Source organism: Sander vitreus, chromosome 16, assembly GCF_031162955.1.
Source record: "Sander vitreus isolate 19-12246 chromosome 16, sanVit1, whole genome shotgun sequence".
Taxonomy (NCBI): Eukaryota; Metazoa; Chordata; class Actinopteri; order Perciformes; family Percidae; genus Sander; species Sander vitreus.
Window position 1 is genome coordinate 20766105 of NC_135870.1, and position 23177 is coordinate 20789281.

The 23177-nt window shown below is 41.2% G+C and overlaps 1 protein-coding gene across 1 annotated transcript; it reads right to left on the reverse strand.

Annotated features, from left to right (window-relative positions):
• Nucleotides 1-683: 683 nt before the first annotated feature.
• On the reverse strand, nt 684-21966 carry LOC144531759 (phospholipid-transporting ATPase ID-like). The gene is made up of 28 exons (XM_078272038.1): nt 21497-21966; nt 20345-20428; nt 20064-20122; nt 19456-19569; nt 19151-19249; nt 18920-18981; nt 18693-18765; nt 18448-18518; nt 18225-18307; nt 17451-17609; nt 16476-16564; nt 15837-16030; nt 15506-15714; nt 15367-15410; nt 15085-15250; nt 12793-12981; nt 12268-12383; nt 11988-12152; nt 11149-11260; nt 10770-10875; nt 10263-10413; nt 8110-8293; nt 7762-7985; nt 5096-5179; nt 4726-4971; nt 4398-4536; nt 3999-4129; nt 684-3111 (listed from the first exon to the last, which is right to left on the reverse strand). The coding sequence occupies exons 2-28, from the start codon at nt 20397-20399 to the stop codon at nt 2851-2853; spliced, it is 3585 nt and encodes a 1194-aa protein (XP_078128164.1). The 5' UTR covers nt 20400-20428; nt 21497-21966; the 3' UTR covers nt 684-2850.
• Nucleotides 21967-23177: the final 1211 nt, after the last annotated feature.

The following is a 23177-nucleotide window of genomic DNA, read 5'->3' on the forward strand; positions in this document are numbered from 1 at the left end:
CAGGCAGGCTATTTATAAAGCATACCAGTCCTTATTCCTGTTCCATACTGTGGGATCATTCAGTGACCTTCAATGGAGACTGCCGAGTCTGCTGACTGAGCTGCATGGCCATGAGGGGAGGAACAAGGGTTAAACCGGAGCAGACGAGAGCTATATTCTATTTTTTTAACCCTATGCTAACTCTATTTGGCATTCAGGTCCATCATGCCAATGCATGTGAGGAGATCTGATTTGCAAAATGAATGACTTCTAATGGTCCCTTTTTTAAAAGCTATTTAATTAATATTATTTCAAAGTTATCTTTCAGTAATTTTATCTCTTCAGTCACTGGCTTTTTTTAAAACCTGTAATTAATCTTTGGAGTTGTTTGTGCGCACTTCTACACAAAGCGATACGCTGGGATATACACAAACCTGTGTCTTTTTCTTGTGGATCAGAAAGCTTTTCTGGATCTGTGCCCTCCTGGGACAGTCCTCCACTAGTAATGTCATTGCTGGCAGTCCTAGAGGACAATGCAGTTGTGTGTGTGTGTGTGTGTGTGTGTGTGTGTGTGTGTGTGTGTGTCAGTACAGGATGTATGTATGGGAAATGTGAGTGAAAAGAGAGAGTGTGAGAGCTAGACGAAGACAGGCAGCGAGAGTAAAAGTGCACCCAGCTGCAAATATAATGCAAACACATCTGGATGAGGTTTTGGTTGAGGTTTCCTTAAAGAGTTCAGGTTATAAAATATTTACAATAATCACATTGTTGTCCTATACAACAATACAATACAAACAAGACATACAGATTCTGATGTCACTGTGTCCCGTGACGCAGTGGGTATGTGTACAAGTTTGAACTCTATGCATGTTTCTATTAATCAATCTACAGTTTTAAATGCATTTCTTTTCATAAAGCATCATAACACTTCTACCAAAATCCTGTGGGGAAATTAAAATGGCCGCTTGGAGCGCAAATCAAAGCTAACACCGACACGATTCAAACCAGTATAGATAGTACGGGCAATTTCCTCAATCTTTTACAACGAGTGACAGAAATATGAAATGAACAAACAGATTAGTAACAACGCAGAACAATAACAAAACAATGTTTAAAAAAATCGTCATGGAAATAATTATGTAAACAACAGAGTGAAAATAGGTACATGGTAGATTTCAACTGAAATTACAGTTTTATCTTCTCTCAGAATGACACCGGGAGTATTGACAATTAACATGAGGGGGGGGGGGGGGGGGGATTTAAAGATACACAATGCAACTTAATGTTGCAGGCAGTGTGGCGATCCAGTTTCTCCAGATCAGCAAGTGGGAACCTTTACATTTTTTTTTAAACCTCATTTTCTAAAAAATCTACAGATTACAACAATAAAAAAAAAAAATTGGTGTGCGTTACACAAAGTTAATCTCATCGCAGTTTCTGGTATTGCATGTTTTAGCCGAATAAGTACATACTGCATATATTATGTTATTTCATATTTCTCGCCATGTCCCAAAGCAACAGTATTAAATCATGTCTGAGCTAGGTAATGTACACTTTTATTTTTGTCGAATCTACACGATCAGTTTCCTCTGGCCGCTGTGTCTTTGAGTAGGGACTTACTGTTTGTTAGTGCATTCAAGGTTGTTACCTTTGGGAGTCAGCAGTTGTCCTGTATGTTAACCTGTAGTGTATGAAACAGCCAACCTTGTTTTTAATTACCTTGCAAAACTGTTGCACAGGTTGCACTATCCTGTAATGACAACACTGTGTTTTGTATGGAAGAGGATTTGTGCCAATATCAACAATATATTTAAGTTCTAAGTTTAAAGTCCGAATTCAGAGTTTAATCTCACAATTGTGACTTTACACATTTTTCACATGTGGCCCTAATCCTCTTCCATAGTTTTGCTGTGTGCTAGTGTGAAGACAATAAAGTTTATGTAAAGGACTGGAAAAGCATTAAACCTATGAGCTATGTTGTTGGAAAAAATCCAAATGTGAATTTTAGCATCAAGTGTGCTTGAATGCAGTTTTTCAAAAGACTTCCCTGATGAAAACCAATTTACGACACAACAGTGACAAAACCTAAGGCGATTAAATGTCGGCTATGATTGATTACCTTGCTAACGCGATTCTCCACAAGTTGATTGTAGCTGTAATGAAATGAATTGAAACCAATATCTCTAAAACACCCCAGTATGCTTCGGAAAATGGTCAGCAGTAATGTAGACTGCAGTATATGCGAGCTGTACTTATTAAGCTAAAACGTGCAAAAGCACCAGTGTGGTCTTTTACAATCGATGTGCTGCCAAAAGTTCAACATTTTCACTGTGACATTAAAGGTGCAGTAGGTAAGCCTTATAAAAGTAACTTTCTGTCATATTTGCTGAAACTGACCCTATGTTCCAGTAGAACTACATGAAGCAGGTAATTAAAAAAATTAAAAAAAATCTGGCTCCTCTGACACCACCTACAGCCTGTAGTGCGATATGCAAAAATCCACCGCTCCCTGTTCAGATGCACCAATCAGGGCCAGGGGGGGGTGTCTAACTGCGTGTCAATCACTGCTCATGCACACGCATTCCTTCTCCCTTGTGGGGGGAGGGGCTTAGGAGACCGTTTTGGGCTTTACCTGAAAGGGGGGAGGGACTGAAAATTTGTCGATGTTCACATTTTTTTGGCTATGTCCTGGATCTTCACAATCCTACCTACAGCACCTTTAACATCCATTAGAAAAAAAAGACCTCAAGTTCAAGTCAGACTCAGTTTTTAGGTGTGGAAATGTTCCAGATGGTGAACTTTACCCTTTGCTCCCAAAATAAAAACGGGATCTCCTGGTCCCGCGCACTCTGCTGCGGTCATACCTCCTGTCTAAGGGCTCTGTGACTCTTCCGGATCCTCTGCGATGGTGTGGTAGACCTGTGGCTGATTCTCAGTCAGAGGAGAGTCCGTTTGTGTAAACAGCGCCGGTCGACTCCTCAGTTTCAGCAGGAACCTCCGGGATGTCACCAGATCACCGTAGCCCTGGGCGTGGGAGAAGGCGTAGCCAGACCGCCGGGTGCTGATACGCCTGGCAGGTGGACGGCGAGGTGCAGGAGCTGGCAGTGCCTCCTTCCGCACCTTCTGTCTCACCTAGAGGGGAGAGAGGGACAAGTCTTTACACTTCTTAATATGGGACGCTTTATTGCTATTAATTCAAAAGCTTGGTCAGGGTCCACCTACCTCTATAATGTTTTACTGATATCTTTATAATGATAACAAGACGCACAAACTCCTTCCTTATCCATATTGTGACCCCTTGTTTTAACGTTTTAACTTCAACTACCATGCTAGACAGCTGGCTTGCTAATTTGAATTACACAGTTCATGCAACTGTTTGTTAGCAACTCAAGTTACTGTGACTTCCTTAAAGATGACACCAATAAAGGCCAACATTTGAAATTGTAGGAATCTGACATAAGTTCCGGTTTCTAGCAGCTAGTTGCTGAATGTTTTAGTAATCGGATGCTAACTCTATGACAATGCTAACTGGGGTTGTGTCTGTTTATAGCTTGTGTACAGCATAATAACTCCCTTCTGTATAATCAGTTTTGATTTTGTGTATTAAAACAAAGTACTTTTGCAAAAGGAAAGCATCACTTTCTGTAAAGCTTATGTAGACCCTTATAATTCCAAGATCACGATATTTCAAACATGTTGTAGTTTCAGTACTCTATACTAAACTAAGCAAATGTGACCGCGGGAGATATCTGTTGGTAAAAACTGCAGGTTGATCAATCCATGATAGTCGTCCTTCTGTTTTGCTTTTGCTGCCTTAATCATATATCCCTTTAATATATTCAACACATCAGAAGGCCAAATTGTAACATGAAGGTAGTTGTAACATGTGGGAACAAGGCAGAGTTTAAATATTGCCAAATCAAAATATTTGATCACTTTGAGAACAATAACTTTATGTATAGAGGTAAAAACAGGGTACATAAAAGACTTGCAATAGTCTGTGTCATGTGATATCTCACCTTGTCGTTGATGGTGGGCCGAAGCTGAACGAAAAGGAAGCGGGAAGCCACCACAGGCAGGATACAGAGGAGGGAAGTCAGGAATATGGTGAGCCACACGCTAGGCTGGCTCAGAGAGTTTCTTGCGGTGCCTGGAGTTCCAGAAGCATCAGACCAGCAGTCAGAATCACATAGTAAAAAGGTTTATTATTTAAAAAAAACTCTTTAAAATTGTATATGGAGACTTGGGGCGCAGCAGGATTATTGCCAACCCAATTCTAGCCTATTTTTTTATGATTGTTGGCCTGATATGAAACATATCAACCTCTACATATTGGGCTATGTCTGCTTTTGGAAGACTACACTTTGAAGATGTGGGCAGCAACAACCTGCCTCTATAAATGAGTTGAATCTACTCACCGATGAAGGGAAAAGAGGAGGTGAAGATGAGAAACATGCCATTGCTGTACATGGTTAATGTGATGGCAAAGTAAGCGGCCAGGCTGCCCCATACAAAAAACTGGTTCACTGCTGTCCAGTAATAGGTGTCCAGACATAGCTGAAAATGTAAAGGTAAATTGTTTTTTATTGTGGTGCACATATTCATTCATATTGTGTGTTTTAAGGGTGGGTGATATGAGTAAAATGTCATTTGGGTGATAAAAACAAATTAGAATGCAATTTTAATACCTTAGAAAATCAAGGTACTTCCATCACATTTTAAATCCTGTAACTTTAGCGTGCTCACCTGTATGTTCATCACAATCAGCAGACAGGTCTGTGCCAATAAAGCAAAGGACTGATAGTCGGCTAAGTCTTTGCCGTCATCTCGGACCGTGTCGTGCATGGCGGCCCACGGGATGAAGAAGAGGATGAGGGAGCTGTAGCAGCTGTGCATCATACAGAGCACAAAGGCTTTCTTACTGAAGTACAGGTTCAGCTGGCCCGGAGTGTAGAGCTGAGGATACTGGAAACTCCAGCGGTCATTCACATCCTACACAAACACAGGATTAGAGAAAGGTGGGTGGGTGTGAAGTACTGACAAATGATATGATATTAAACAAAACTATATAAGTATTTAGAACTCATTTTATAATAATTTTCCCCTTAGTGCATACCTGGTCAAAGATGCTCATGCCGAGGACAGGAAGAGCTGTGTAAACCAGGTTGTACAAGGTGATGAACCACTCGTCATACACAGTCTATGAACAAGAACAGCAAAACATACATTAAACATGTAAATACGGCATTATCGCTGAGGATTTGAACGCTGACAGAGACATACTGTATACGGAAAGTGCTGTAAGCTGTATGCTCAGGCCAACGTATTACTAAAGTAAGTTTAGTATGTGTTCTGCAACTGTAAAATGTAACTTATTCAGAGCTTTCTGTACTGCGATGTATACAGGAGAAGTAGTTTGGTGCAGACTCACTGTGGCGTATAATGATGCAATGAGGATGCTGCTTCGGGTACCCAGATGGCATAGTGCATTGTTTGTAAACGCTGGTGTTTCTACATGTGAGGCACTATTGAGATAATTATTGTATACATTTATGTGTCGTTTGGATGAGTCAGAAAATAGCATCATAGAGTCCTAGAAAGAGCTGCTTTCGATTCTCATCTCAACTCAGAAAACACTAGCATGACAGCTTGCACACACATTCTTAAAATGACAGATGTATTGTATTTTGTATGTATGTGTATATATATTTTTTTTTATATATATATTTCTTTTGTTTTTCCTGCTATAAACATATTGTGAGTCTGAAATAAAGATATATTATGATTAATACAATTGTATGTATTCACGTATATGCCTCTTGAGTCATTGCAATTTAGGAAATGTTTGTAATTCCCTTTCGAATTTCTGTTTTGTTAATGGCAAAGGGTCTATACAGGTCTCTTGAATTTCATTTGAGCATTTAGGGCATATCTGTTGTATTGGATCTGTGTCTGTGAGAGGTGTTGTTTCAACTCTATAGGCAATTTTTGAGATGTAATTTGTGTTCTTGTAAAGCCGCATTGCATTATATTGTATGATCTTCATGTTAAATTGAGCATATCCTGAACATTGCAATACATATATACCTATGTATTCTGTATATATGCACATATAGTCTATATCCACGACGTTCCACTTCCGGGATTGCTCCGTTGCCGACGGAAATTCCGCCAGATTTCACTCTTTTAGGCCGGATGTCCGTTACCTTCTGCTTTTTTTGTGTTGTAATGTTAAACCCTGGGTGGATTTCTGAGGACTATGGTTTTAACTGCTCCTCAGATCTCTGCAGGGTAAATCCAGACAGCTAGCTAGACTATCTGTCCAATCTGAGTTTTCTGTTGCACGACTAAAACAACTTTTGAACGTACACGTTCCACCAAAACAAGTTCCTTCCCGAGGCTATTTAGCAGCAGCACCGTGGCTCTGTCCGGTGCTTAGCGCCGCCCATGACGATTGTGATTGGTTTAAAGAAATGCCAATAAACCAGAGCACGTTTTTCTCCCATCCCTGAAAGCTGTGTGGACTAGCCAGACCCTCCTCCGCAGCACTGTGGAGGAAGGTCTGGCAAAGCGAGACTAATGCACAAATTGTATTTTTTATGTAGTCACCTTTTCTTTCATTTATTACTTCTGAGCCACATCATAGCAATATAACTGCACATATAGTCAACAAGTCATGTTCTTTGCTAAAAGTTACTCATGTGCTTCATTTGAGCCTGGTAGCTGAAGGCTACCATGCTCCTCTCCTGTGGAACCAGCTCCCAATTTGGGTTCGGGGGGTAGACACCATCACCACATTTAAGAATAAACTGAAAACTCTCCTCTTTGATAAAGCTTCTAGTTAGGGAGTGAGGAGTTGTGGCGTCCGCCTAACCCGGCCCACCTGCTTCTCTTCATAGTCATCAGATTTATCTATCATATAAACAATAATATAGTGAGAGTAGAGGGAGGCAGGCGAGTACAGCCCGTTCCGGCAGGAGAGAGTTCAAGCCCGATCCGGCACCTCTCTTTACCCTGCCACTCTTAGTTATGCTATTATAACTCTAGACTGCTGGGGAAGTTCCTTCCTTCCAAGGACACAATGAGCTGCTCTCTCTTCTCTTTTTCACTTGTTTCCTTTTGTGTCCATCATAGTCCCAGAAATGCTTGTTACTAACCTAGCTCTGGGGAGTTTACTCCCCGGAGTCCTTATGTTTCTTCTTCACCCAGAATATCGCCTTGGAATAGGGTGGCACCAAGACCTGGGTCTTGGGTGCAGCTGTCGCTGTGGACCTACTACACCAAGCTACGCTCTGCGATTCCCTGCAGTGTCCGGCTGCATCCGGCTGCGTCCTGCCGCGTCCACCCATGCTCTGCTGTGCCACACTACACCCCGTAACGCCCTGCTGTGCCCTACTATGACATGAACTACTACGACTACCATTGTGGTCACTGTTCCACTAGCTTTATTATGACTATTACTGCCACTGTTCATCACACCCCCAACCGGTGCCGTCAGACACCGCCTACCAAAAGTCTGGGCCTGTCCGAGGTTTCTTCCTAAAGGGGAGTTTTTCCTTGCCACTGTCGCAATAGCTACTGCTAATGCTTGCTCTTGAGGCAATCACTGTAATAGTTGGGGCTTTGTAAATTACAGAGTGTGGTCTAGACCTACTCTATCTGTAAAGTGTCTCGAGATAACTCTTGTTGTGATTTGATACTATAAATAAAATTGAATTGAATTGATTCCCTGATGTTTCACTCTGCATGTAACCCATTAAATGATGTTACATAATTCCTCACCTGTGCAGAGAAGCCGCAGAAGAAGGCGTACCAGAAATGCACAAAGGTGAAGGTGAAGTTCTTGTAAAAGAAATATTGGAGGAACTTGCACATGCGTAGGTAGGACCAGCGGCCGTGCACCAGCAGGAGGCGCTGAAGGTAACGGAACTGGGCGAAGGAGTAGTCGCTGGAGAGAACTGCCTGCATGCCCTCCTGACCGCTGATACCTACACCGATATGAGCAGCTGAAGGACCGACAGAAAAGAAAGAGAAACACAATACGTAGCAGTAAGTATTTTCTAGCTGTTTGGTTTAACTGCTAAAGCTCTGTACATTCTTGTAATGAGTGTCTGAGTTGAATGAACTCACCCTTGATCATGCTGACATCGTTGGCCCCATCCCCAATGGCCAGAGTGACAGCCTGCTTGTACTTCTTGACCAGCTGAACCACCTGGGCCTTCTGCAGCGGGGTGACCCTGCAGCAAATCACCGTCTGACACATACATGCTGTCCTAAGCAGCTCCAGCTGCAGGTTCTTCTCCAGGGCAAAGGCCTGAGGATCAAAGGGAGGGAGGGGTTAGAGGAGCGCAATCAGGTCACGAGTCAAGTCCTCTCTGCACTATTAGGAATGTAGTCAATTCTAGTGAAGAAATAATTGGAGGTCCAATATGTAATATATTTACTCTAATAAATCCAAAAATGACCCCAATGCGTCATCAGATATTAAGGAAACATGCTAAGTTGAAATACTATCTTTTCTGACAACAACGCTAATGCCAGTATTTTCTCCTTTTTGAAAATTCTGTTCCATGACGGAGGTTTGTGTTTTGGCCTGTGTGTTGTTATCATCAACCGCCCAGTTTGACAGCCAGGCCAGGTTGCCAGATATACCTGTAAGAACGTTAACCCAGCGCGCTACAGCTGTAACGTTAGTACAGCCACGAAAGCAGCAAATAAACGAACGGGATGAACGGAGATAGATTCTACCCAACCTAAAAAAAACAGCATGTTTCTACAGTTGTGTGACCAGAGACGTAACAAACCCCGGGTAAATGTTGGAGATGCATTTGAAAGATGGAGACAGCTTAGATCCCCAAAGGACGCAGAGTTGGCTAATTTCCTCCTGAACAGGTAAGCATTAGCTTCAGGCTAATTTATCACGGCTACTAGGGACGGGCATTTTATGTCATTTCAACATTTGTGTAGCTACTCACATTGAACTATATAGCTAGAGTACCGGAGTTGGTTACTCGCAAAAACAATTGAGACACAGCGAGTAAAGTGATCCCGACTGGTCCTGGCTAGTTCTGGCTAACGTCGCAATGCTAATGCTGCTAACTGCTAACGTTACCGGAGGACCAGGTAAGCGGGCCACGGCTGTTGACAACGTGTAGCCTGTTCAGCAGCTGTAGACGACAACGGTGAGTTATTTGAAGCCAAAAGAGGGAGACTGTAAATCGGGAAGAGAGGACTGTGAGTTTGCAGTGCGTTTAGCGATTGTTGCCGTAATTCTAAGCCAATAAAGTGTCTTCAGTCGGGTGGAAAAGGACGGCAAGGTAGTGGTATTTTTAGCGGTTCCTATCGTAATTCTAAGCCGAGGAAGTGTGTCTGTAAGTTGGGTACAGAGCTCCGCGTGAGCTTTGTACTGCAGTAACTATTTTAAACACTAGCTGTCAGTATTACATATTGCACCTCTCGTGCTTCATTTAAAATGTGTTGTTGTTGGCATATAAGTAGTTACATTTAAATATATTGACTGTAAAAATACTAGAATCAACCTGTAAAATATCAGGTATGTTTTGATGGTACAATGTGGTGACTTTTCAGATAGAGTGATTCACTTTTTGGGCCCAGGCAGGCAGTGGTGGAATGTAACTAAGTACATGTACTCAAGTACTGTACTCAAGTACAAATCTGAGGTACATGCACTTTACTTGAGTCTTTTATTTTCATGCTACTTTCTACTACTACATTTCCGAGGGAAATATTGAACTTTTTACTCCACTACATGAATCTGATAGTTTTACTGTTTTACTTACTAGTTACTTAACAAATTAAGATTGTTGCACAAAAAACGCATGTAGTTTATAAAATACAAGGTTTTATTATAAATTAAACTACCCAACAATATATAGTCCTACGAGTACAGCTGAAACGATTAGCCCATTAAACACAGAACAGTTTGGATCGTTTCCAGTTTCTAAAATGTGAGGATTTTTCTGCATTGAGTACTTCTACCTTTTAATACTTTAAAGTACATTTTCCTGATGATACTTACATCCTTTTACTTAAGTAACATTTTGAATGCAGGACTTTTACTTGTAACAGAGTATTTTTACAGTGTGGTAATAGTACTTTTACTTAAGTAAAGGATCTGAATACTTCTTCCACCACTGCAGGCAGGCAACTTTATAAAAAAAAACAACCAGGACATCCAGCACTTTTTTGGAATCAACAATATATGGGTACAGGCTGTATACAAAAGGGTACAACATTTAAAATGCCTGAAAAGGCCTTCTTACCAGACTGTGTCCATTTATAACTAGGCCATAATCTCCATCCACCTTCTCATCCTGCACTGTCTCAGTCTTCTGAAGCCAAAGCAGGCCTGCGCGAGCCTTTTTCACAGATGGCTCCTCTGCGGCTTCTGGACACATTTTCCTTCTAGCATTCCTAAAAACAAGGAAGACATGGGGATGGTTGGCCGCGTTAATAAAACGCTTTGACATTTCTTTTTTAACTGTATAACAATACAATATAACAATATAATGTGTTTGGGATAGAAACAAATGCAAATGCTTTGCATAGCAGTCACTATAGAAATACAAAAGGTATTAAATGCATGCAAATGTCCCTGCTGAGGGACTGATAAAGGATTATTTTTTAGATTATTTTATATCAGATTGTGTCAAATACATTATCGGTATTTTTTGTTGTAGTTATTTTAAGTATGTTGAGTTTGGAAAATCTCCTACTAAATAATAGAAGATATTATATGTGTGGTAGTTATTTGTTTCTGACTGACTTACTGTAGCTCCTCTTTGACCCCTTCAGCCGTATTTGCTGCCACAACGAAAATCTCCTTCATCTCCTCCCTCAGCATGTTGCAGGAATAGCCGATGTTCTCCGCAGTCTCTGTTTCAAAACAATATGTACAACTACTGTGATTCAAATTAATCTGTCAAACATGCCAAGACATTCCCTCTTTGCCTCGCTGAGTTCATTTACAGCTCAGATAGGATGTTTAGATGTGTCATGTGAACCCTTGGAAATTTGGTACCCAGGGTTCCCGACGCATTGAGATTAGCAGTGAGACAATAGGAGAATGTATTTCACATTATATTGCTGCATTACTTCACCCATCTTGAAATGTGTAATTTGTGGGAACATACAGTATGTGACACTTACCCTGTTTATCCCCAGTCAACACCCAGATTTTGATGTCAGCTTTAGCCAGTTGCTCAATGGTCTGTGGCACGCCGTCCTGCAGCTTGTCCTCCACAGCTGTCGCTCCCAACAGCTAAAAACCAGAGTAAAGGGTGGCAATGTGATTTTTCAATACTGTATGTTTAAAGATTGAGTGCGTAACTTTTTGATATTAATGAACATCTGTTACATTCTAGCCATTGCCAAATGAGTTGCTACAAAGCTGATTGAGACTATCAGCTCCACACAACTCTCTCTGTATTTCTCAGTATGGCTATGTTCAGAAGATTGTGGCGTCCGGCGACTTTGCCATGCAGAAGCTCGAGTGACGATAATGACCTCTTCTGAAGAGTCCATCATGTGTTTTTAATCCTCCGTGTCCTCCTGGCATACTAGCAACAGCGTGGAGGAGGGGGGAGGGGCGCGTGCGCGATCACGGAAGGCTGTATCATCACAGTTATGTTGTCACTACTTGGAATTCCTCATGGGGGCGACAGAAACTACGCACTATAGCTCTAAAGTAACATGTTTAAAGCCATGCTTATATTCTTCCTCTGGTAGAAATATAATGAATAAAAGACACAAAACAATGCTGGTTTAACAGTCAGTTAAATGTGCGTGTGATATTTTTTCGTTATTCTGAAGTTGTGTTTCATCATTTCTCGGTGATACGTCATTATTAATTGAATGTGTTATGGAGCAGTATATAAAGTATATACAATTAATAAGCTACTAAGCACCTAAGCTACCAACCAATAAATGAACCAGCCAATTGTTGAGTCAATCAAACTATCTAGCAATATGTCAACATGTGGACTAACCAGTAAGTCTTTCTCTATCTCTTCATAAAGTTCATCGAGTCTCTCCTCTCGGCCCTCCATGGCGGTGCTGGCCTCGTGGTGGCGCTGTCTCCACTCATCCATGTAGCTCTCATCCAAGTCCTTGTAGGCCAGGGCCAGTGTACGGAGGCCGTCGCCTGCGTACTCCTGTTTTAGTTGGACGGTTCAGAGCAGTTCAAAACAAAAATCTCGACAATTTCTTAAAGTGCATTCGTTTTATATCGACACACACGCATCACAAAAATCCAACCGCATCACTCACGTTGAGGTGTCCGATGGTAGCTTCCTTCAGTTTGTTACAGGATGGGTGCAGTCTCTCAAAGATGATAGTGTCTGCTCCTTTGCAGTATAGAGTCAACTTGCCTTCGGGGTTACGCGCTGGAAATGATGGTGGAAGTCGCTTAGCGAGCACAGAGTCATGAGGTTTGATACATTAACCTGTTGCTAGGATCATTTTCATGACCGACTGAGTACATTGAAATGAACATAATGGAAAGGATAATGCAAAGTTGATCATTTCGTGAATTCACAAGGTCACTATTGAGCAGTCGACACAGAAATCTCAGTTAACGGAGCCTCCTTGAATGCACCAACAGGGATTTTTCAAAACGGTCATTTTTTTCACCATGAATTTGTAGCTGGGATCAAACTCATGTAGGCAACAAATTGTAAAATGTGACAGATTAAACATCTTAATTCTAAATATGACTTACTGCATCATATTTTGGCAACATGCAAAACCTAGAAAAAAAAGAAAAAAAAACATTGTATGACTACTTTCTCTTACCGATGACTGACATTCTCTTGCGCACATTATTGAAGTCGAGAACAGCCAGAAGTTCATAGGTGACTGTTCTGCCCATCTCCATGGCTGTGATGGTCTCTGGTGTACGTGAGCGGAACACAAACCCAAAGTTTCTTGCTGCGGTCACCAGAGCGCCCTCATCAGGAGACTGAGCCTGATAGTAGAGCTCCCCTGCCAGTAGATAAAGATGACCGGAGAGGAAAGGAAGAAAGTTCAAATGTAAAAAAAACAACAGGGTTCATTGCTGTCTGCCACTGGAGGGCACCAAAGTCTTTCAAGTTTTTCAAATCTGACATACGATTAGTGGCTTTAAAGTGCTCATATTATGCTTTTTGGCTTTTTTCCCCCTTTCCTTTATTGTGTTATACACTCAACAAAATTATAAACGCAACACTTGCCCCCCCCCCTTTTTATGAGCTGAACTCAAAGATCTAAGACTTTTTCTATGTACACAAAAGAACTATTTCTCTCAAATATTGTTCACAAATCTGTCTAAATCTGTGTTAGTGAGCACTTCTCCTTTGCCGAGAAAATCCACCCACCTCACAGGTGGCATATCAAGATGCTGATTAGACAGCATGATTATTGCACAGGTGTGCCTTAGGCTGGCCACAATAAAAGGCCACTCTAAAATGTGCAGTTTTACTGTATTGGGGGCGTCCGGGGGGGGGTCCGAAAACCAGTCAGTAAAAAAAAAAAAACGTTGCTGGATATTGGCAGGACCTGGAACACGCTGTCGTATACGCCGATCCAGAACATCCCAAACATGCTCAATGGGCGACATGTCCGGTGAGTATGCTGGCCATGCAAGAACTGGGATGTTTTCAGCTTCCAGGAATTGTGTATAGATCCTTGCAACATGGGGCCGTGCATTATCATGCTGCAACATGAGGTGATAGTCGTGGATGAATGGCACAACAATGGGCCTCAGGATCTCGTCACGGTATCTCTGCATTCAAAATGCCATCAATAAAATGCAAATTCTCTGAAACGCCTTTGGAGACGGCTTATGGTAGAGAAATTAACATTCAATTCATGGGCAACAGCTCTGGTGGACATTCCTGCAGTCAGCATGCCAATTGCACGCTCCCTCAAAACTTGCGACATCTGTGGCATTGTGCTGTGTGATAAAACTGCACATTTTAGAGTGTCCTGCCAATATCCAGAAACTTTGTTTTTTTTTGTTTACTGACCGTTGCCTAAGGCACACCTGTGCAATAATCCTGCTGTCTAATCAGCATCTTGATATGCCACCTGTGAGGTGGATGGATTTTCTCGGCAAAGGAGAAGTGCTTAATAACACAGATTTAGACAGATTTGAGAGAAATAGTTCTTTTGTGTACATAGGAAAAGTCTTAGATCTTTGAGTTCAGCTCATAAAAAATGGGGACAAAAACAAAAGTGTTGCGTTTATAATTTCGTTGAGTGTATATCTTTTTGTTCAAGTTATAGGTGTACAAAGTGAAAAAGTCCAAAGTCCACCCCAAAGGGACTTACCATCTCCAACAGAAAACACTGTTCACAAACTGCTCCAAACAGCTCTATTGTAGTCCAGCCTTTACTTCCGTGACCAACGTGCTTCACTTTGTAACACATGTTATAATGCTCGCCTAGCTGCTAGCGTGGCACGCCCTCATACTCTGCTTCTGACTAGCTAGCTGTGCTGACCTAGCTGCGGTGCATGTGCGGCTCCCAACAAAGATGGAACAGAAGTGAGATGCCTCACTCTGTAGCTAAAACAGAGAGCTCAACACACAGGGTGAAAAGAGGAGCTGCAGCAATGTGCAGTACAACAAATATATGGTGTTTTTTGAAAATTAAACCACATACATCTATTCTGGTACAACCTCTAAATACAATTATGAAATTGAAAATGAGCATAATATGAGCACTTTAAATACGTTTAGCTACTGCACATATTCACAGCAGTACATCAAAAATGTTACCTTTAAACAGTATTATGGCTGGTTTCTAGCAAGTTGCTAAATTTCAATTAGTTTAAACAAGAAAGCACGTATGCAGAACAAATATCTTAGCTTGTTTTGTTACACAAATACTTTAATCTCATCCTGGAGTTGCTAAATGATCTATAGGAAGAGTAAAAAAGAAGAGGAATCTGTATAATTCAGGACTGAGCTCAGTTAGGATTTCACATAACGATGCACTATAACCTACCACAGACAGAACACAAGCAATGTACAGTAGTTCTTCTGTTTTAAACCTTTGCAGCCACCTGCTATGTAGTAACAAAGCTTTCCATTAGAGGGCGCTCACCCTCTTTCTTTTCCTCAGGCATGACGGTGTGGCACAGAGCCAGCAAGCGGAAGAAGGCCTGAGCCTCCGGGTTTCCCTCCCTCACCGTCTCCAACAGACTGTGGTCGTGAAAGGTGAACTTTGGATCAGCCAGCTGGTTCCAGGAGAAGTCCACTCTCGCTGTCTTCTGCAGAGAGAATAAAAAGCAGACAAGAAAAAACAAAAAAAAACAAGTTGGACTAATACATACTTTACACCAAATAAAAATAAAAAAACAATTGTGTATCAGTCTTCTCCTCTCACCTCTGTTATTTCCATCCTTTGACCAGAAAAGTCAAACAGCTCTCCTGAATAACAGAGAAATACTCGAAAAATAAATCATTCAGCCCATGCTGGTGTGTCCTATTAACTCTGTAGTTTGTTTAGAAGCATAGCAGCTCACCGTAAGCTTTCCCATTGATGGAGCACCTGTTGAACGTCATGATGTTCTGCGTCAGGGTGCCGGTCTTGTCGCTGAAGATGTATTTGATCTGGCCCAGCTCCTCGTTGAGCGTGGTGGTCCTCGCCTGGGCAGGAGTGTCATTCTTGGGGTAATACATCTTCCTGTCCCAGTCTATGAAGAAACTGTTCCCCAGCCGGATGATCTCCACGCTGACATCGACACACATTAGGGAATAAGCGTGAGACATGCAGGAACGCACGAAGAAAGAACAACTCTTGACTCTGAAGTCATGATATTTCTGATTTTGTTATCTTTCTCCGCTGGAACGTACCTGACGTAGAGAGAAATGGGCACCACCGTGTTGAGGATGATGATGTAGGACCAGAAGGAGAGGAAGGATGAGAGGGCGGCGTCAGCACCTTGTTCACGAGGGAGGAAGGCTGTGAACACTGAGCCCTCCCTCACCTCCCAGATTCCATTGCCGATGGCCAGAACGGTGCACATAGACGCCAGGAAAACAAAGATCTGACAGATTCAAGATATCACACATCTTGATATTAAAAAAAACAAAAAGAAGCAATCTGCATTTCAAAAATGAAAGCTTTTATGAAGGTATTGCATGTGCGAGCTCAAGGGCCATTAAGTAATCAGTGACATTTATTGACTTGTACTGTATCAGGAACAATTAGGAAGAGAAACCACGCACACTGATAAGTACTCTCCCAATAGTGTTATCAGTAGTTTTAACTTTATGTTAACTATAGCCAATGTTAAAGTGTAATTTTCAAATTTAGAGACACATGAAGAATTTTACATAATGCTTCCAATTGTTTGAGGATTCATACATGTGTGTTTGACATACTCAGCGATGAATTTAAAGTAACAAATTACTAATTTTCTGGCTAAAAACTGTACATGTGAGCTCATGTATATTTGTGGGACAAACAGTGAGCATTGACATGCAACTCACACATAACACCAGGACATTCATCAGGTGATCAATGCTCGTCCGTTTGAATGTTGTCTTCCCACTGTTCTGCATCAGCTTGGTGTCAGGACCTGGAAAGATTCAATCTCGTGTTAAGATACACTGACAACCATGTAGATAGTGGCACGTTTTCAGCATTTGCATAGACCGTTTTGAAGGGAAAATCCGCCTCAGATACTGATCTGTAATCAATATATGTTCAGTGTATTATTGTAGTTTGTAGTATTGTGATTTAATTTTCCGAGTACACTTTTTTTTTCTTCTCATCCTTGTTTACTTCAGTCAGTGACTTCCTAATAGGTGCACATAGACTTGTAAATGCAAGCCTGAGGCAGCATCTCTTTCTTTAAACTTCCCTCTCTTTTTGAAAAGTTTGCTATCAAACTGTGATACATTAGCGTTAGCTACACTCAAAAATATCTCTCTTTCTGTTTCATTGGCCTTGTTTAGGTTCACTATTTTTTTGCCTTCACTCAGTTGAATAGGCTGGTGAGTTTGGTACTAAATTTAACTGACCAGTAATTTCTTATCAGCGACAAGTTCAAAGTCTAACTGAATGCAGGTTGGCCATTTGCCAAAGTGGTATTAGCTAACGTTAGTAGTACGTTATGCTTCGATGGCCAAAGATAGCAGCTTGGAGCTAAAGAAGAGTTAATTATTCTACTTACCATTACTTGCCGTTATCTTTGCTAATTGAATTAATTATTATTCACTGCAGTGTTTTTTTACTGATGCTATTTATTATTTTGTTTTTGTCGGACTTGTTTTCAATAAAATAGATGACTTTTTCCAACTGGAACTAGCCTACGGTTATGTGTATGTGTGAAGCATTAGCGCCCTCTGCTCTGCCCCTGCAGACTTGAGCGGTTAGCTGTCCCCTTGCGCTTTTTTGAACAGACCACATTTTAAGCTATCATTACGCTGTTACCAGAATATTCGGTTGGAGCAACTGTTTACCTCCGAAGATAACCAGACCAAAGCACCACTCAGTGTTCCTCAGAGTACATCCTCTGAGCAGCACCTTATCGTTATCCAAAGAGTAGGTTTGCCCGTCCAGGGTCAGGGTTCCTTTGAACTTGTCGAGACGGTTGTTGGGAGGCTCACATCGCACTTCACCTGAGAGAGCGATGGCGGTTAATGTCAGCGTCAGAGTTATAAACTACAACACCTGTATTCAAATGTGAAAATCAATGCAGTGATGAAGACAAACAGCATACTTGCCTCTCAATTATATTTTTGTACTCAAAGATGATGACTACTGTCATAGTGTATAAGGCTTAGGCCTTTCTCAAAAGATTGCTTGGGCAGTGGTAATAGTACCACTTCATAGGCTATATGGTGTGCACAAATGGCCTTAATTGCTGTAACTATTTGCTTAAAAAAAATTATCTAACATATTTTATGATAATGTTTTTAAGCACATTTTAGTATCCATTCATTCTGGAAAGTGTTTTTTTCTTTTTCTTCACCCTTAGGATTTTATAGAAAACAATATTAATGGATTCTTATCTCTAGCTTAAATAATCGTACAAATCTAACACAAAAAGTAACAAATTCCAATTTGCAAACTTTTTATTTTCTATGAAAATAAGCAGGCTACACACCAGAGAAATCCCAATATTTGGACCGAAAATCCACCGTAGATATTTTTCCCCCTCAGTAAAAAATAAAAGCCATACTGCAATTCTAAAAATCTGGGTGTCTCTTTCGTTGTTTCTTTCAGGTTCTCACCATTGAAGCCAGCCAGCGCATCAATGCTGTCTCCCATCTCTCCAGTTACAGTCAGGGCCTGTTTCACCTTCAGATTGGTTTCACTGGGGGAGACCAAGAGGACATGAGAAGGATGCGACTGGAGGGAAATCTAAGACAGTGTTAGACATCAGCCGTCAGCCATGCACGCACGCGCACACACACACACACACACACACACACACAGAGAGTTCTGCACACTCACCCATCTAATTCAGCTGTTTCTACGTAGACCAGGTTGAGAGGCTCACTGCTGGATAGCAACATAAGGTCCGCCTAAAAATAAAAGCATTAAATACAGTAAGGAACACTGAAAGTATAGAAGATAATATGATGAGATACACTTTAGTATCACTTGTGGCAACATGCTATGAAATGCCATATTGCACACAGTTAACATTCGCGGGCAAATACAAATGTGTCTTTTTATTCTGACATCTCCATACTTACTGTGACAAACTGATTATTCTCCAGTTTGATTATGTCTCCAACCTGAACATTCAACCATTTTTCATTTCTCAGTCTGCCAGAAAAATGTAAACATAGAGCACACCATGACATCACACACTACTACACAGAAAAATGCATGACCTTTTAAAGCTCAACAATGCTTTACAGCTGTTCACATGTAGAATGTAGAAGTGCATGGTGTGAAGTTTGCATCTTAAATGACTCACTCTCCATCGATGAGGACCTTCACCGCGCGGTTATTCACTTGCTTGTCGCTTTTGTGCCTGTTCTACTCCGATGACACAGGATAAAGAGAAAACAGTGAACGCATTTGCGATTTAATTCCACGTTTGAATTCAGTTCCTTATTTTCGGGTCTTTCTAAAATCTGCCTTCAGTTATTTAACAAAGCGCTATGTTTCAAGTTAGTCGGCATAGATTGTTATAAGTTCAGCTTACTATGTCGTCGCTGGCGTCTTTGACTGCTGTTATAGACAGTACCAAAATCAGAGGGACGGCCGTGGTGAACCAGGAGAGAGAGGAGATTTGTGGGATTACCTGTAAACAGGACACACACGCACACACACACACACACACACACACACACAGTATAAATACCCAAGACCCTGCTATATTTGTGAAACAAAATGTCAGTCCTTAAAAAATGTAAACGTGCAAAAAGTAAGACACAGTCCATATACAGTCCATGTGTACATGCATCACAGGACTAGAGGGGGTACAGCTAAACAAAGAAAACCGTCTACCTGAAGGGCCATGAGGAAGAGGAAGTAGGCATTGGCGAGCCTCCGGAACTGCTCAAAGAGGTTAAGTGGCAGGAAGGTGAAAAGGTTGTATTTGGAAGTCTTGATGGCATTGTCCTGAAGTAGAGAAAAGTGGCACGGGAATGTGACAAAAGCAGATTGACAGCTCCAGCGCTGTGTACTCTATTATGATGCAAAATCACTGAGAAAAGTTTTGGTTTTTGTAAAGACAGCACTAGGGCTGCACAATTAATCACAATTGTATTGGAATCGCAATATGGACTAGTGCAATATCCAGTAATATCCAATATTTGTTAAAGGCAAAATATGTGTAACCATTCTGAATGAAGTACTGTGGGGGCTGCAGAGACGTCCTGGGCTAACAAATCCTATCCTACAGACTAAAGGAAAACATCTTTGTTTGGTACAGATTCTTGCAAAAATCACACTACATGACTATAGTACATGTTTATTTGTGTTTCAATGAAAATGAGAATGATGATCCAAAAAAATGGATCATTCCCTCCAATATCGTGAATCGCAATTTGACATTTTCCTCATATCGTGCAGCCCTAGACAGCTAGTTTGAAACTGACTGTTTCTATACTTACAGCATAGTGGTAGGAGAGGTTGAAAGGTCTGTCGTTGGCTCGAAAAAGTCTCTCCTCCTCTGTGAAAAAGTAAAAGAATCCAAGCAAGAGAGGGATGAGGACGTTGCAGCAGCGATGGGAGAAAAGTGTCGCTTTATTTTGTACAAGTACAACATGCAGTATGTAAAAGTCTTAGTGCCATTAGTCCACTGACTCGGTACGTTACAAACGTGATGCAAGAACAAGAAAAAAGCCAGATATAAAGACATACAATTAACATTTAATGTAGCATTAGTTCTCACCTTTCTTTTGCTCTTTCCCACACAACTGGCCAAAGTATGACGCTACCGATCCCATCTTTAGCTCAGTTCTTCCATATTTCACACCTAGAGAAAAATCATGTGTATACTAATCACAGAGTGACGAATATTTAGTGAAGCAAAGAGCCATTTCTTTGTAGTTGGACCATACAGAGGTAACAACTGAAAGGAGAAACTGTGACAAAAGTGAGAGGGGAACCCGTTTACGTATGGTCATGGTTAAAAAAAACAACAACCAGACTTTCTGTAATAGAGACCCTGGTTTGCTCATACAAAAACATAGAGATTTAAGGTATATTTCTACAAACATTTGAAGCTAATATGACTTTTAAGTGCGAAAACATGTCAGAAGTCGTTCTTTGAGGTAATATCAGGCGACATCCTTTAGACTTTATCTGTGCTGCACAGCTGTAAAGACATCTAGCCGCTCCCTTCTCAACCCTTTGTACCACAGGGCAATCTATTGAAGATCATTCATAACCACAAAGATTAAGAAAGCGATAGGACCATGACCATTCAACTAGCTCAGAATCAGGAAAGAATAAAAATACTTTGAATACACAACAAAACAGAAAATCTAGTTTTTGCTTCATATTTGTGTTTTCTCCTGCATGGAAGAGCAGATCATTTCTAAAATGGGACCGGAAGACTATGAGTGAATCCATAACAGTAAAAATACTCAGAAATCCGTGGCTGATCCTTGCCCTGAATGTATAGCTAAAAAAACAACACCAGCCAGTTCCATGTATTCTTCTTCAAAATAAGTTTTAAAAAGTGAATATCCTCCACATAAAAGAAAAATCATGAATCATCTTTGAGATGATTGAGACATATTTACCCTGCTTTGTATTGTTCAGGAAACCAAAGCCAGCACCAAACCATGGTGCCAATGTTTCGGTTAGGCAAAGTCTTTCAGTTTGTTGTCGTTTTACTCGCACACTAACACACACAACTACGAAAATCGAACAAGTTATTGTGAATCGGAAGCGACTGAGCCAGTAAGCTCGGAGTTTTGATTAATCATGTACTTCAAATCTTTCTCACAATTAGATCTTTTTGAACCTCTCCCGCAAAAGTTCCGTACATCCAGCATTTCCCCATACGTCTGCAAACCAATGAAAATAGGCCACATACCTTAAACAAAAAGAAATGTGATTTCCTGTGCAAGTCCTGCACACACATAAATTCAGGAACAGGGCCCAGGAACAGGGCCCAAAGGAAAAGAGAGGGGGAAAAAAAACAAAAACTACAAATTCCAATCCTCCCTTTGCTTCCGCCTCAGATGAAGTAAATCCAGGCCCTCGTCTGTGCTCTGTTGGGACGTCCAGGCGCCGGCAGAGCAGAGGGTTCGACCGGGGGCCTCCAGCAGGATGAAAGACACGACGGATGGACGACAGGTGAAGTGGCGCGGCGGTGAAAGAGGCGCTTACAGTAGAGGTTTCAGGTTCATGCAGGAAGAACTGGGATCCCCCCCCTCCCCCCCATCCCCCCCTGCGCCTAACAGCTCAGGGCTTGAGCAAACACTGCAGCGATCTTTGGACCTGGATGGTGAGACGGTGCAGGAGTGGAGGGGGCTGTAAAACAACAGTACAGGTGAATGGCCAGGTATGTCAACACACCCTGCTGGGTGCGCATGCTCAGGCTGCAGGACTTCTCTCACATTTTTAACACCAGCTCCTTTAATCCACTTCATCCGCCTCTTTTAAAGGTGCAAGAAAAGCAGCGCATTGGTTGTCATTCTTGAAGGATGAACACTTTTTAATGCCGTACTAAAAATGACATCTCCAAATATTGCGTCCTCATGACTGATACGCACATCCAGGTGCTTTCAGAAATGGAATTTAATACCTGGGCTCGAACACAAAGGAGCGTCGTGTCGTCCAGGGGACCTCAACATGAACCTGCTTGCTAAATTAGTTATTGTGTGTGTGTGCAGGTGCGTGTGCGCCCGCGAGAACACATACACGCGGTAAAAAAAAAAAACAACCCAAATTTGATTATTGTGTTTTAAGAAGAAGCAACTCTGACTTTCAACAGGAAACACTAAAGCATGTCAGGTTGGTCAATTTCAAGGCAGTGAAAAAAGAAATTCAAGAGCATTCGACTCCCCCTTACAGTGCACTTGCATCCAACTAGCTGAAATCAGTTGGCTCATGAGTTGCATGATGGTAAATAAATCAAATCGTGTTGATAAGATGGAAAAATCAAAAAATTCAGTCCATGACATGTTGCACTGGGCAAAAAAAAGCAGGTAGACACACGTATAGATACTTCTCATACACTTTATACAAAAGTCACTCATCGCAATGTTTACATGGTGACAACATTTCAGAGTTGTGACAATACAAAGAAAACACCACAGAAATGCAGTTACTGTGACTCATGTACTGTACATGTTAACTATTGCAGTGATTTAGTGATGGTGCAAGGGTGAACAACTTTAGAAAATATAAAAAAAAAAAAAAAACATCAAAAATTGAAAACTTGTAACTTGGCACAAGGAACATGTATAACAAAGAATGGCTATGAAACGTGTATTCACAAGGGATGATGTAACAAAGTGGTTTCTACAGAGTGATCGGTTTAAAAATGTGCACACATTGATGTTCTTAGCAATATCTATCCTTCATTAAAAGTAACAGTTTAATATTCTTTCATCATTTATGAACAATTTCACTGGCACATATCTCACTGTGTATTACGTCTGGCCATAACACATCATTTGATTGACATCATTCCAAACGATTAAAGAGGATTTAAGGGAAAACGTCTCCAAAGCATCATAAGGAACGTAAACACAAAATATAAACGGACT

Bases quoted from the DNA above. Each gene is read 5' to 3' on its own strand.
- LOC144531759 (XM_078272038.1), bottom strand. From the start codon at position 20,399: ATGGGATCGGTAGCGTCATACTTTGGCCAGTTGTGTGGGAAAGAGCAA. The intron at 18,519-18,692 runs GTAAGTATGGAG...TTTTATTTTTAG, and splicing joins AGAATAATCAGTTTGTCACA to GCGGACCTTATGTTGCTATC. The intron at 4,972-5,095 runs GTATGCACTAAG...GTGTTTGTGTAG, and splicing joins GCATGAGCATCTTTGACCAG to GATGTGAATGACCGCTGGAG.